The 14533-nt window shown below is 39.7% G+C and overlaps 1 protein-coding gene across 4 annotated transcripts in view; it reads right to left on the bottom strand.

Moving 5' to 3' along the window:
- Window positions 1-335: 335 nt before the first annotated feature.
- The window catches only part of LOC122564452 (sodium/hydrogen exchanger 3), a 131276-nt gene continuing 117078 nt past the window's right edge, over window positions 336-14533 (bottom strand). For 2 of the 4 annotated variants that reach the window (XM_043719350.2, XM_087978550.1), the window contains 4 exons: window positions 13686-13752; window positions 12416-12508; window positions 11027-11267; window positions 336-3069 (listed from right to left, as the gene is read on the bottom strand). In XM_043719350.2, the coding sequence (XP_043575285.2) occupies window positions 3066-3069; window positions 11027-11267; window positions 12416-12508; window positions 13686-13752 (405 nt within the window). In that variant the 3' untranslated portion in view covers window positions 336-3065. Of the gene's footprint in view, window positions 3070-11022; window positions 11268-12415; window positions 12509-13685; window positions 13753-14533 lie in introns of those variants that run through there. The other 2 variants (XM_087978552.1, XM_087978551.1) reach the window with 1 other exon arrangement.

Raw genomic sequence — 14533 nt, forward strand, 5'->3', positions numbered from 1 at the left:
AAGTGGATTGGAAAAAAAGCAAGTTTCATGGTTGTACACATCTTTTACATCCTCAAGACATTCCAATTTGCTCCATAATGGAATATTGCCTTCAAATGTATTCACAGCTATGTTGGCAGTTAGTTTTAAACACCAGCAATATCCCTCAACCAACAATGACAAAGAACCAGTTTGAGAGTTTTGGTGAAACTTGAAAAGATGAACATTGACCTAGATAACCACCTTGCTGTGTGGAAATCAAAACACTTGTATAGTCAGAGGAAAAGGAAGATAGGACATCTGTGGGGAGGGAATAAAGGGAATCACACACACAAACACATACACAGAGCCAGAAGTTCATATATCCCTGAGGAACCAGTTGCAATTTTATTAGTTTAAAAGAAGCAGTATTTACTTTTAAAATTTTATTTTAAAATAGATTTTTAACTCCAACATGATATAGTAAAACTTTGAACATGATACATATTAAAAAACAGTAATAAAACATGTGGAAGACATTGAGTAGACCTGGATGATACAATGTGCAGCTCACATCAGCAGACTCGAGACATAATAAATGTCAAATTTGTATCATATACAACACTCGATTGGCCGCCACAAGATGACAGGGTAAGAAACAAATTAGTGAACCCTGAAAAACCCTCATTGTAGCCAATAATCATACCTGCCCAATAAATCAGCAACTAATAATTCAGCCTGTTAAAATTTATTATTTATAGGATTAGAAAATATTGAGGTTCAGAGAAACACCCTTTATCCAGATAACAATCTATTGTTAAAAATGGAGAATGATGAAATGAAAAAATGCAAAAAAAAAGTCAAAACAACTGGCATACAAATATTCATCCTAGGGACCTCCTACATGCTTCTTAGTGCCAAGTTACAGGGTAGGTATGGTTGAGGCCAGGGAGCAATAGTGTAATTTCAAAGGAGATTGGAAAAAGAATAATTCACAACTCTAATCTTAATATCAATAACCTATGAAGCAGAATTTCTTAGGTCAGCACTCCGCTGCATTGTGATGCTGTTATCATCACACGGCCTAGCAATGAAACTTAGGTTAATGTGTCAATGAAAAGATTGCTTTCATCTTTTTGTAAAATATTAAATCTACAACCACGTAGCTTGCATTATTTACTGAGGGTGAATGGCGATTTGGAAGAGTGATGGGGATGGAGTAGGGGACAAATGGAAATTAGGAGCTCAATGGCATTCATTGACCTTCAATCAACAAGTCCCTTTCTCTCCCTGCTGCTTAAATTAGCAGTGGTGAGTTGACCTTTGATATGACCACAAATAATGTTGGCAGCTTTTGTCAATTGTTCCCAGTTTGATCAATTTAAATCACTTGACGCACTAATCAGAGACTTTCTGTGATAAATAATGTTCATTCTTAATCCTAGAATAGGAATTGTGTTTTCCTGAGTGTAGGTTAATAAAAGCAAGATTGAACACAATATTTGAAAGATAACCAATTGCAGCTAGTCTTGATTTGGATGGCTCTCTTGATGTTTTTGGAGAAAAGCCATAACTCTGCCCCACGTCAGGTATCAAAAACTCACTTGTTTAAATTTCAGAACACCAGCACTTAGTAAAGTATATCTGGGCTAACAAAGTGCAGGAATAAATAGTGGGAATGGAGCAGGTCACGGAGTACTCTCTGAACTCAACATGACTATTGCACATCCATGAGAATACACACTTATGTATTGCAAAGGGCATACTGAAACACTCATCCAGTTTAGACAAAGCATTCAAAACCCCGATTGCATTAAACAATTCCTTCTTAACCTGTATTCTACCAACGTGACACGTGTTGGACTTTGAGCAGTCTGTGAAAGACAGGAAAAACAAGGCAGCTATAGCCTCATAACAAGAACATGCATTTTCCGACAATGTCACATGCTTCTTACACATAATGTGACACCAGCAATATTAATGTTGAATCTTATTCTCCAGCACAGGATGTTAGGTTTACAAGTATTTGCCTGAACAATATGATCTGCGCTTCTGAAACATTTAAGCATCTTTAACCTCCAGCTACCAGTTGGCTTACTGAGTCAGTTAACTTTCACACTTCATAGGTTTTACAACACATCATCACCAATGACTATTGTGTATACACATTTCTTTTATTAAAAAAAATAAAAGGTATGACAATCTGAACTGTAACAAAAAAGATTTATTGAACAAAATAGCTAAAAATTTATATTGGAGAAGGAAAAATCTATATCAGCCAATTTCTCAATAAGCATTGAAACAGGAAACCTGCATTTTTATGATTGTAATGAGACTTGTTCCTCTACCGCATTGATTCCTGTAGATGCATAGAGAACTAATGATATTATTTCTATCCCATTTAAAATGTTTAGTGAGCTACACCAATTCTCCCCTCTAAAGTCTTAAAGATTGCAGCTGTCCATTTCAGTGCCTGTACAGGAAACACATTTTCTGGCAATGTGTCACATAATCAGAAGATATCCAGCTCACTAATTAAAAGCTTCGATTACTGGTGAAGCACAGCACAAATGTGCTTAAAGCGATGTTCCTTCTTGTTCTAGGAAAATGAAACAAAAGACTGGGAGAGAAGCCAGAATTCCAGAGAGGCAGATAATGCAGAGAGCTTGCACTAGTGAAAAGATTGTGAAGGCTGCACCCATTAAAGTTTCCTTATTCACCTATGGTTTCTGTTCTTCCATCCTCGGGTCCTTCCAGCTCTTCTTTCAGCATCTCAGCCTGTTTCACATTCACAGCAGTTCTTTGCTGCCAAGCCAAGTGGATGGTCTTCATTAAGCTTTGCTGAAAACATCAATAGTTGGTTTAAAAATAATTTCAATACAGCTCACTGATGTGGCTGACGTCCTTAAACAGATTTGGGAATCTACATTTTTCAGTAAAGAATAGCTGTGGATAATATGCTGTCTGGAGATAAGATGGGATAAAAACGAGGAAGTCTCTCAGAGCAAAGATCACCTTCGCTTACTTGGCCGCCTTTTCTGGAAAGTTACATCTCATCCAACATGGGAGGGCTCAGTAATGGAGGACAACCTGAGATTTATTTAGAGTTACCTGCAAAACCAGAAAGCAAGCCAGTCTGTTAGCACAAGATGCAAAATTTATTTGTTTAAAGACTTAGAATCATATTGATCTGTTCAAAATCAGACCTCAGCCTTGACACAAATAGCAGTACAACATTAAAGGAACCATTCACATTTGAGAGAGATTTTCTACTGACTTATTCCTTAAGAATATCCTTTCACATAATTTACTTTTAGTTGGATCAATAGCAAACAGTTATTAGTCACTGACTGCATTCCTTTTTTCTCAAGAATGGATAAAATCTTGAAATAACGTAGGATTTGAATCTTCAGACCAAATGGTTATTACATGAGGCAAGAGGTTTTAACCAGAGGCTCAGGATACCTCAATGTACAAACTGTAGGATATTCACAAGGTGGCACTACATTCATGGAGTAATCAAATTAACCACAATCTTATTGAAAGATGCAATAGACTCATAGGGCCACATGGCCTACTCCTGCTCATAATTTCAGCATTACATGTACGTTCATGAGACTGTACCATATTAATCGTATTCTATAATACAAACTTAGCTCACTTGACAAAATGTATTCCATTTTCCATTAATATTGTACAATAGAGAGGAGAAGCGATTTAAATATTGGAGCAGTGTTCTGGTTGACCTAGTTATCAGGCAGCAAAAATAAAAACCTTTATTCTGAGCTTCTGATTAGTAATTTACCTTGATCAAAAGTATGCATTATGGATGATCATCAAGAGCAATCTATGAGAATTAAGAACTTACAAATAAATTTCACTGAACTTAAAAGCAGCAATACATCATATTTATCAGGATCAAAATTTAGAAGGGGGAATTAAAAATAATTTCACATACTTAGCAAGTTACTTGTTCAAGCATGTGTCTTTAGTAATCAGATTTATAACTTGTAAATTTTCTAACCAAGACTAACATTATTGCTGCAATAGTCAGCTCAATGAGGGCACTATTAGAAAAAAGGCACCAAAAAAAAAAGCAGGGGAATTTTTTTTCAAACCTGTTAAACAGAGGAATCAAAAGATAACAAAAGTTGTTGCCATTCATAGGAGTTTCAGCAATTGAAATACCAAGGTGAACAAACAAGAGATTCAATCGGAGATTTTAACAAATCAGTGCAGAGACCGAAGATGGAAGAGGTAGTGATGAGAGAAAAAGCTGGAAGATGCAATTCTCATGACCCAAAAGAAAACAAAGGGCTAGCTTGTGTGCGCTGGTGACAGTGTGCAGGAATATCTATGCTAGTTAATGGGTGCCTCTTCAATTCAATTTTAGGTACCCAGCACCACTATCACAGATCTTACACAGTCATCGCATACACTGGATGCACATGCAACCCTCTCAATATTTGCCAAGAGTGCAAACACTCTGGAATTTATTACTGCAGCAGTACAACACCTCCATTCCCTAAACCACTCTCTATTACAGATACAAAGAGATCAGCAATTGGCGTCAACACATATGAGCATTTTCTTTCATAGTTCCTATTGGATACACTGAGTTTAAGGCTGCCAAAACCTTGCATTTAAGGGGGGGGGGGGGGGGGGGGGAAAGAGGGGTGCTGGCAATGAAGAGGGTCCAGGACTCTGTCAGACTTTGGGCTCAAATCCATGCGCCTACCCTCAACACCACAAGGATGAATATCAACCGGTGATGTGTTAGTCACTTCTGTTGTTTGGACAGTGGATAGGAAAATGAAAAAATCTGCAGATTACAGTACTGCACAAAAATCTGGAATGCATCCAGTGTTCCTTCAATATCCCATTTATCCTCAACCCAAATTAAATTTTAAAAATGTGCTCAAGCACAATCACAAACTATTGTCAGAAAATCTTGAGAGAAAGGAAGAAATGAGAAAGTTAGGTAAAAGAATAAAAGCAGCACATGAACTCCAACATAATGAAAAACAGTGAAGTTGTTTTCAAATCACCTATCAGTAGATCCAGGAGACAGTTAACCACTGCCAAAAAAAACTGCCAAGCAAACTGTTGCATATGGCTCCAAAATAATAGTCAGTCGTAGCTATTGGTAGTACAGAAGCAGAATATTGCAGGAAGAGAAATAGATTATTTAGATTAGATTACTTACAGTGTGGAAACAGGCCCTTCGGCCCAACAAGTCTACACCAACCTGCCGAAGCACAACCCACCCAGACCCATTCCCCTACATTTACCCCTTCACCTAACACTACGGGCAATTTAGCATGGCCAATTCACCTAACCTGCACATTTTTGGACTGTGGGAGGTAACCGGAGCACCCGGAGGAAACCCACACAGACACGGGGAGAATGTGCAAACTCCACACAGTCGCCTGAGGCGGGAAATAGGTTAGGATGAAACTTTTTATCCTGCCTTCATCAGGACAATGCACAAGAAATAAAGGGTAAAAGTGACATTTATACTGTACGAGAACACGGTTGGTCAACTGCTTCTGATGTGCTGTCATGGAGAATGCATCAGTTAAATAATAAGATAGTTAATGGCCAAGCTTTAAGTTTTGAAACAGACATTTTCACTGACTGGTCAAGGCATTTCCCAGAGAAATCAATCACAGAATGGCTGTCACCTATTTTGTTGAGTTGAACATGTGGTATTGACACATGTTATTTCTGTCAATAAAGAATAGAGTACTTGTGTTAACATACATAGCTTCCAGTACACACAAGTGCACCAATTGCAAATCCAACTGACAATCTTGAATGGTTGTCAGTGTACATTTTACACACAGGATTATTTAGCATACACTGTCCAATCACGGTATCACATCTATTGTTGGACACTTGAGTTTGCAAACATAGGCAGTTAGGTACAGTCAGTATATTGCTTGTAGTGAACTGGTAAAGGGATATATTATATTACATGATATGCTAATCCTTGCTACGTCCTGCCTACATACTTGGTATTATACCAGCACAGAAATTCATAAACCATATTCATTTCAGAAATAGGTAGGATGGCTTTGTTATAATGGAGGAATAGTATAGTTAGAGACATAGACACTGCTCTGTGTCTCGAAGGTTGTGTTGCTTGCCTGGTGCTCAGGTTCAGGATATCTCATTAGGGCTGCAGAGGAACTTGGAGTGGAAGGATAAAGATCCAGTGGATCCACACATGTACCAACTACATTGATAAAACTCAGGCAGAGGTTCTGCTAAGGGAATATGAACAGCTAGGAGCGAAATTAAAACACAGAACCAAAAAGGTAATAATCTCTGGATAACTACCTGAGCCATGAGCTAATTGGCACAGGATCAATAAGATTAAGCAGGTAAATGTGTGGCTCAGAGATTGGTGAGAGAGAAATGTGTTTGAATTAATGGGACATTGGCACCAGTACTGGGGGAAAAGGGACATGTTCCAATGGGATGGTCTTCACCTGGACAATGCCTCAACCAGAGTCCTAGTGAATCACTTAACAAGGGCTGTAGACAGGGTTTTAAAATAAAATTGGGGTGGTGATGGGGGCTTGGTTATAGGGGAAATTAGAAATCCAGATTAGAGGAGGTGGTAAGCGTGCAGAACTCAGGTAAGGTTATTAAAATCTCCAGCACAGACACAAATAGGACAGTGTGTATAGAAATGATTAGCAATCAAACTTCAAGCACACTGGATAATTGATTGACAATGAGAAGAGGGATGGTTAACACAAAACTGAAGGTCTTATATCTGAATATATACAGTATGAGGAATAAGGTAAATGAGCTTGTGGCACAGATCGAAATTGGCAGGTATGATGTGGTGGGCATCACAGAGACATGCCTGCCAGGGAATCAGGACTGGGAGCTGAATATTCAAGGATATATAAAGGAACCTCGATTATCCAGCATTTGATTATCTGAATTTCAGATTATCCGGCAAGATTCAAGGTCCCAATGCTGAGCCAAATTGTGTTATCCGGCATTCGATTATCCGAACATTTGATTATCTGACAAAATACTCCCTGCCCATGTCATTCAGATGATCAAGGTTTCTCTATACGTCCTATCGAAAAGATAGGCAGGTGGGCAGAAGGGGGTATGGTTGCCTTATTAGTAAGAAATGAAATTAAATCAATAGTAAGAAACAAAATAGGGTCAGATGGTGTAGAATCTGTGGGGGAAGAATGGAGGAACCACAAAAAAGGTAAAAAAAAAAGTTGGAGTTATTGTACAGGCCTCCAGACATGATTCAGGAGCTGGGCATAAGTTACACAAGGAGATAGAAAAGATGTGTAGGAAAGGCAAAGTTAGTGATTATGGGAGATTTCAATATGCAGGTGGACTGGGAAAATCAGGTTGGTAGTGGATTGCAAGAAAACGAATTTGTGGAATGTCTGAGATGGTTTTTTGGAGCAGCTTGTGTTGGAGCCCACTAGGGAACAGGCAATACTGGATTTAGTGTTGTGCAATGAGGCAGATGTGATAAGGGAGCTTAGGGTGAAGGAACCCTTAGCAGGGAGTGATCATAACATGATCAAATTTACTCTGCAATTTGAGAGGGAGATGATAGAATCAGAGGTAACAGTATTACAGCTGAATAAAGGCAACAACAGAGGCACGAAGAAGGAGCTGGATAGAATTGACAGAGAGGAACCTAGCAGGAGACACTGTGGAACAGCAATGGCAGGATGTTTTGGGAGTAATTCAGGAGGCACAGCAGGGATTCATCCCAAGGAAAAAGAAACATAATACAGGGAGGATGAGGCAACCATAGCTGACTCAGGAAGTCAGGAATAGCATAAAAGCAAAAGAGAAAGCATATGATGTGGTGAAGGGCCATGGGAAACCAGAGGATTGAGAAGCTTACAAAGACCAGAGGGTAACAAAACAAAAATAAGGAGGGAGAAGAGTAAATAGGAGGGTAAGCTAGCCAGTACTAAAGGAAGACTGTAAGAGTTTCTTCAGATATATAAAGGGACAGTGATGCAAAAGTGTACAATGGGCCACTGGAAAATGGTGCTGGAGAGATAGAAGGGGGAAACAAGGAAATGGCGGAGGGACAGAATAATTACTTCTAGTCAGTCTTCACTGTTCAAGACATGAATAATATACCAAAATTCAAGAGACGGGCAGAGAGGAGAATGGTGGCCATCACCAAGGAGGTGGTGCTATAAAAACGGATTGGCCTGAAAGTGGATAAATCCCCTGGACCAGATAGATTACACCCCAGAGTTCTAAGGGAGATAGCCGAGGCGTTAGCGATCATCTTTCAGGAATTGTTAGAATCAGGAAGGGTCCCAGAAGTCTAAATAATCATTAACATGAGACCCCTGTTTAAAAAGAAAGAAAGGCAAAAGACAGAAAATTTCAGACCGAATAGCCTAACCTCAGTCGTGGGCAAGATCCTGGAACCCATTGTGAAGGATGAGATTTCGGAATACTTTGAAGTGTATGGTAAAATAGGGCAGAGTCAGCATGGTTTCATCAAGGGGAGGTCATACCTGACAAATCTGCTAGAACTTTTTGAGGAAGTAACAAGCAGGTTAGACTAAGGAGAGCCAATGGATCTTATCTAACTGGACTTCAAGAAGCTTATGACAAGGTGCTGCAGGAGGCTATTGAGTAAAATAAGAGCCCATGGTGTTAGAGGCAAGATGTGAGCATGGATAGAAGCTTGGCTGTCTGGCAGAAAGCAGAGATGGGTATAAAAGGGTCCTTCTCAGGATGGCATCCGGTGACAAGTGGTGTTCCACAACATTCAGTTTTGGGACCACAACTTTTCACTTTATACATGAACAATCTTGATGAAGGAACAGAGGCCATTCTGGCTAGGTTTTCAGATGATACAAAAGATAGGTAGAGGGAGAGGTAGCATTGAGGAGATGGAGAGGCTGCAAGGATTTGGATTGGTTAGCAGAGTGGGCAACGAAGTGGCAGATGGAGTACAACATGAAAAAAAAGTGAGAGTTCATGCACTTTGGTAGGAAGGGTAGAGGCATGGACTATTTTCTAAATGTGCAGAAAATTCAGAAGTCTGAACTGCAAAGAGATTTGGGAGTTCTAGTCCAGGATTCTCTCAAGGTAAACTTGCAGGTTCAGTCTGTAGTTAGGAAGGCAAATGCAATGATGGCATTTATTTTGAGAGGACTTGAATATATTTCTGAAGCTCTAGAAGACTCTGGTCAGACCACATTTGGAGTATTGTGCAGTTTTGGGCCCCATATCTCAGGAAGCATGTACTGGCCCTTGAGGGTGTTCACGGGAGGTTCAGAAGAATGGTCCCAGAAATGAAAAGCTAAACATATGAGGAACATTTGAGGATTCTGGGTTTATACTCAATGGAGTTTAGAAGGATGAGGGGGGATCTAATTGAAACTTACAGAATACTGAATGACCTAGACAGAGTGAACGTTGGAAAGATGTTTCCATTGATAGGAGAGACTAGGACCCAAGTGCACAGGCTTAGAGTAAAGGGAAGGCCTTTTAGAACAGAGGTAAGGAGAAACTTCTTCAGCCAGACAGTGGTGAATCTATGGAATTCATTGCCACAGAAGACTGTAGAGGCCAGGTCATTGAGCACACTTAAGACAGAGGTAGACAGTTTCTTGAATATCGAGGGGATCAAGGGTTACCGGGAAAAACCAGGAGAATAGGGTTGAGAAAGCTATCAGCCATGATTGAATGGTGGAGCAGATTCAATGGGCTGAATGGCCTAATTTCTCCATAGTAGCAGCATGAAATAGCTACATTCACCTCTTGCTCATACTTCAGAACACAAAGGAACCTTTTCAGAAAAAAAGAGCTAATACTTGATTATCACAATCATTGGTATACTCAATGTCAGAGCGGATTGGTCAGAGTAAAAAGGAAAACAGACAGACAGTATGAGCTGGACCAAAGCTAGTGATTCACAACCAGCTTTCCCACCCCACCCCACACCCACCGACCCCCAAACTCCAAAACTCAAGACGCACCAGCAGCAGGCAAATGAGCAAAGGACTGATCACAAGGTACAGCATGTCTGACATGACATGATCTACTGCCATAATAAACTTAATCCCACTTCGAAAATCATTTCTTCATATTTGCACTTCATCATGCCAGTCAGAATTCAAGCCAATTCTTTTGAACCCTCTATAAGAATTCTGAAATAACATGGAACTAAAACATGCAAACAATCCTCCAACTATGACCTTCTAAGGTATAGTTTTCTTTACAAATATATTTGCACTTTTATATTCTATACTTCTCACCATTTTAGTTTAAAAACAATACTTTGAGTGGATCTTAAAAAAACAAGTAGTGCTGGGGAAACTCAGCAGGTCTGACAGCATTTGTGGGAAAGATCAATTCAAAATATTTCCATTTTTCAACAACAGCCAGCCTTCTCTCAAGTATAATGTGAAGCAAACAGCAGTGCTGCATGTTTATTCTTACTGAACTCCACATGCCAGTTTTTGAAGTTTATTCTACTTAGATGCCTGCAGCTTCAATTTATCTCTGAACTAATTTACTAAGCCTCCTATTTTGGCACATTTCCTCCAGCCTTTATCCAAATCACAGATACCTACAGTGAATAGAAACTTCCAGAACACAGAGATACATGGAACACCTCTACCCACTTCCAAACCAACTTTGAAAACTGCCCTTTCATCCATTTCAGACAGTTTCTAGTCCAAATTTGCTCATTTTCCCCTGTTGTCAACACCCCACATTCCTCTCCAGTAGGGTCCTCATCTGGTACCTTGTCAATGTTAATATGTGCTACATTTAATGTTTCTCCTCCAGTAACCACCTCAACAGACAACCAGGTTGATTGTGCTCAAACTTCCTTTCTGAAGTTGATGGCAGCCACTTATCATTACGTGCTTCACCCAAGGTAAGTTGGTTTTAAATTCCATGGAAACAAAACCTCAAAATTCTTGATTTCTCAAGATGGTTGATGGAAACCCATTTTTACGGCTGCTTTGGATATAAAAAGGTTTTTTCTTTGTTTGGAAAGCATAACGAATAAAGTGAATGATATAATTACATTGATGATTCAGGTAGGAAAGACAATGGATGCTCATCGGAGATGTCTGCTAGTAAAAATGAGTCAATGGATCGACTGCTGAGTTGCAAGGGTGTGAGGCGTCGGAAGTTGGTGGGACTCCTCGGAAGTTGTAAACGTGCCCTTTGGGATGGAATTACTGTTTCTTCATTGGACACCCACGGTGGAGTCATTTGGAAAGTAGAATCATCTTCCTCAGTGGAAAAGCCTGGGTTAGTGAATCCTGCAGGAATGATTTAGTATTACAAAATAAGCATTAATTAGAATAATCTCTGAAAGGTTCACAAGCAGATATGGGCATGAAAAACATACCCAATCTAATTTTACAAGCACTGCAATGTTAGACTTTGAAGCAGAGAGATAATGCAGCTGCAATTAAAGTAGTCATGATTTGGAGGTGTTGGACTGGGATGTACAAAGTTAAAAATCACAACACCAGGTTATAGTCCAACAGGTTTAATTGGAAGCACACTAGCTATCACCTGGTGAATGAGCGGCGCTCCGAAAGCTAGTGTGCTTCCAATTAAACCTATTGGACTATAACCTGGTGTTGTGTGACTTTTAGCAATTAAAGTAGGATTTCTTTGAGTCTGCCCCAATTTCTCTTCAAAAGGAGCCATCATAAGGTTATAGAAAACAATCCAGCATTTCTAGATACACAAAGGGTGTTCAAAAACAACATTGCTCAACATTTATACGGACTGCAGAGTTGTGGAACCACATCATCAAGCAGCCCATGCTGTAAAATGTTAGAATACTTCTAGTTCAAGAGCATATGTATGCAACATCTAACACATGTCAAGGGAGGAGTTTCAAACAAAAAGGCTTGAATCTTTGCACCAGCAAATTAGGGTAGCATCTTTCCCTTCCTCTTTGTAGATGCTGCTTAAGCACTGACCAACGGCAGCATTTCCTGCTGTCTTTGATTTGTTTCATCATCAAAAATGCAATCATTGGTCAAGTCAAATCAAGAGAAACACCACATCAGAGACCAGTCTTGTCCTAAACCTACCTTTGACAAAATATTCTTTGAGTAGTACTGGGAATCCTGGCTGCTTTTTCCTCCCTTACAAAATAATATTGGAGGTTGCTGGGCATGCCAATACTCTGGCTCCAAGATCAGACAGCTTAGCCTAGACCAAAAGGTTTAATCCAGGACCTATTTGGAAAACCCCTCAAATTGGCATTTTGTAATACAGATATGGTGTTGATGCAAAAGTGTTTCAGCTCTAATAAACCAAGCTTGAAGGTGCAAGACCTCTCGAGGAGCTGCTCATACCAACGGGAGTTTGAATCTTATTTTTAGACTTCAATACATTCAAAAGAAACATCCAGAGAAACAGCCGCCAATGGATCAGCAAAACATCTTACCGGTTATTGGTTCATCCGATTCATTGTGGGCAGGTGTAATGAGAAAACTAATTCCTCCGTCTGATGGATCATAGTGATCCTCTACATCAGAGTCTGGATAAATAGATAGGAAACATTTCTTGAATACGGCAATAAATAAGTGTAATGCAGATAATATCACGGACCTTTTGGGCAGGTGCCATGGATTTAAATTCAGACTTCAAGGATAATACAAATGGTTCTTTTAACTTTTTATAAAAGCTCTCAACTAAAACAGATTCAACAGAGCTTCTGTAACAGAATACGGTGCGAAATTGGTTATTTTTTAAAAAAGTCATTTTAGTTACGTTAGTTAACTACTTCCTCAATTTGATCAATTAAAAGGGCTAAATGGAAACAGGAAATGTCAATGCCTCAGTGGGTCTCCCCCTTGGGAGAGAAGTGTCAGCATAAAGTTAGGTTTATCTATCATATGCTGGAGTGCTTACAAATGGACTCTTATAGGATGATTTACCGGAGGAGAGAGACCACCATTCCATTCTCAAGTTCACACTGGAGCAAGGTTTTGCCTTCAGACAGCCAGAGCCTTGACTAAACCTTTTAATACTTAACTCAGGCTCTGGCCATCAATTTAGTGCCCTAAAAACACTAGAGACTTAGTCAAGAATAGGAACCCAAGGCAATCATTTGCCATAAGCTTCTGCATAGAAGAACTGCCATTGCAGGATTTCTGGCAAGTCCAATCAGAGACAAAAGGCATGTATATGGAGTTAGGCCTCTATCTCACTGAGGGCCTGTCTAACCAACTCCTGTATCTAGTTGAACAACTCAGGAATGTTTTCTGATTAACAGTGAAAAAGCTTCATGAGTTTAAATAATGATCAGAACAGAATCAGCCAGACTCCTCCAGCATTGATGACCTGTCAATGGTAATTGTCTGCTGGGCCTACAATAGGAATTGTAATGATTAAGCATAGGATCTGAGAGGTGGGGGGAGACAGAGGAAGTGAAAATGGAAGAAATAGACAGGGTCCCCTTTATTGACTGCAATCAACAATCCCTACACATCAAGCAAAACCACACAGCTATTTAGATAAATCATTTTTCCCAAGGTCCAAGTCAGCCTCCCAGCACCCACTCCCACAAAATTCCCTTAAGAGCGACAAATTGGCCAAGGAATCAAACATGACCAGCCACCTTTGCAAATGCGATCCAAGTAGTCCGAGGGGTTGGGAAAGAGGTCACAAAGAGACCTGAGTGTTAACAAGGAAGTAAACACGTTAGAAATTACCTTTATTAACGTGGAAAGAAACGGAATGTGCCGGGATCTTGCCATTTGACATCGCATCACTGTGTTTCTGAAAGAAAATCAGGACAGCCAAAGTACAGATTAAAGGGGATTAAAGTTTGATTTTTGGCAAGTTTTAGCAATTTGTCATTGTTCATTTGAAAAAGCAACCACAACAACTATAGTTTAAGTTACAGCTAAACTCATTATTTAAATGCAAAAGGCAATCAATTGCTTTTATCCCCTCAAGTGAAAGGAGACAGATCACAGGAGTGTTATAGAGTCATAGAGAAGGAAACAGACCCTTCGGTCCAACCCGTCCATGCTGACCAGATATGCCAACCCAATCTAGTCCCATTGTGTTATGGCACAGGAGAGGGTCATTTTACCCACTGTTCTAAACTGGCACTTCAAATGCGCTTCACAACCTTCTGTTAATCTCCTGCTTTCTCCCCATACCCTTGCAAATCATTTCTATTCATAGAAGAGAGTGTGGAGATAAAATGGTCTCTATAATCATTGGGGAAAATATGACTTGGATAAAGAATTTTTAGGGCAGATGATAGAAAAAGTGTGATCAACAGAGACAGGTATGTATCAGTCTTGCATCTTATAAGACATACAAGGAGGTTGAATTCCAAAGGCAGCTGAAGGCAGAGCCACCACTGGAGGTAAATACACTCAGGGCTATGCCAGACAGCCAGGATGATCTTAGGGATTCAAAAATAAGGATAAGAATTTCAAATTCCAGGTGCTGCTTAACTTTTGGTTGGGTGGAGTGGTGAGGAAAGGAAGGAAAGATGTGCAGCATATGGGTGAGAGTTTGGAAACATGAGCTGAAGTCTGAATAG

The sequence above is a fragment of the Chiloscyllium plagiosum genome, unplaced genomic scaffold (assembly GCF_037043375.1).
Source record: "Chiloscyllium plagiosum isolate Xiang-an unplaced genomic scaffold, Cpla_swu_hap1 HiC_scaffold_34, whole genome shotgun sequence".
In the NCBI taxonomy this organism is placed as follows: domain Eukaryota; kingdom Metazoa; phylum Chordata; class Chondrichthyes; order Orectolobiformes; family Hemiscylliidae; genus Chiloscyllium; species Chiloscyllium plagiosum.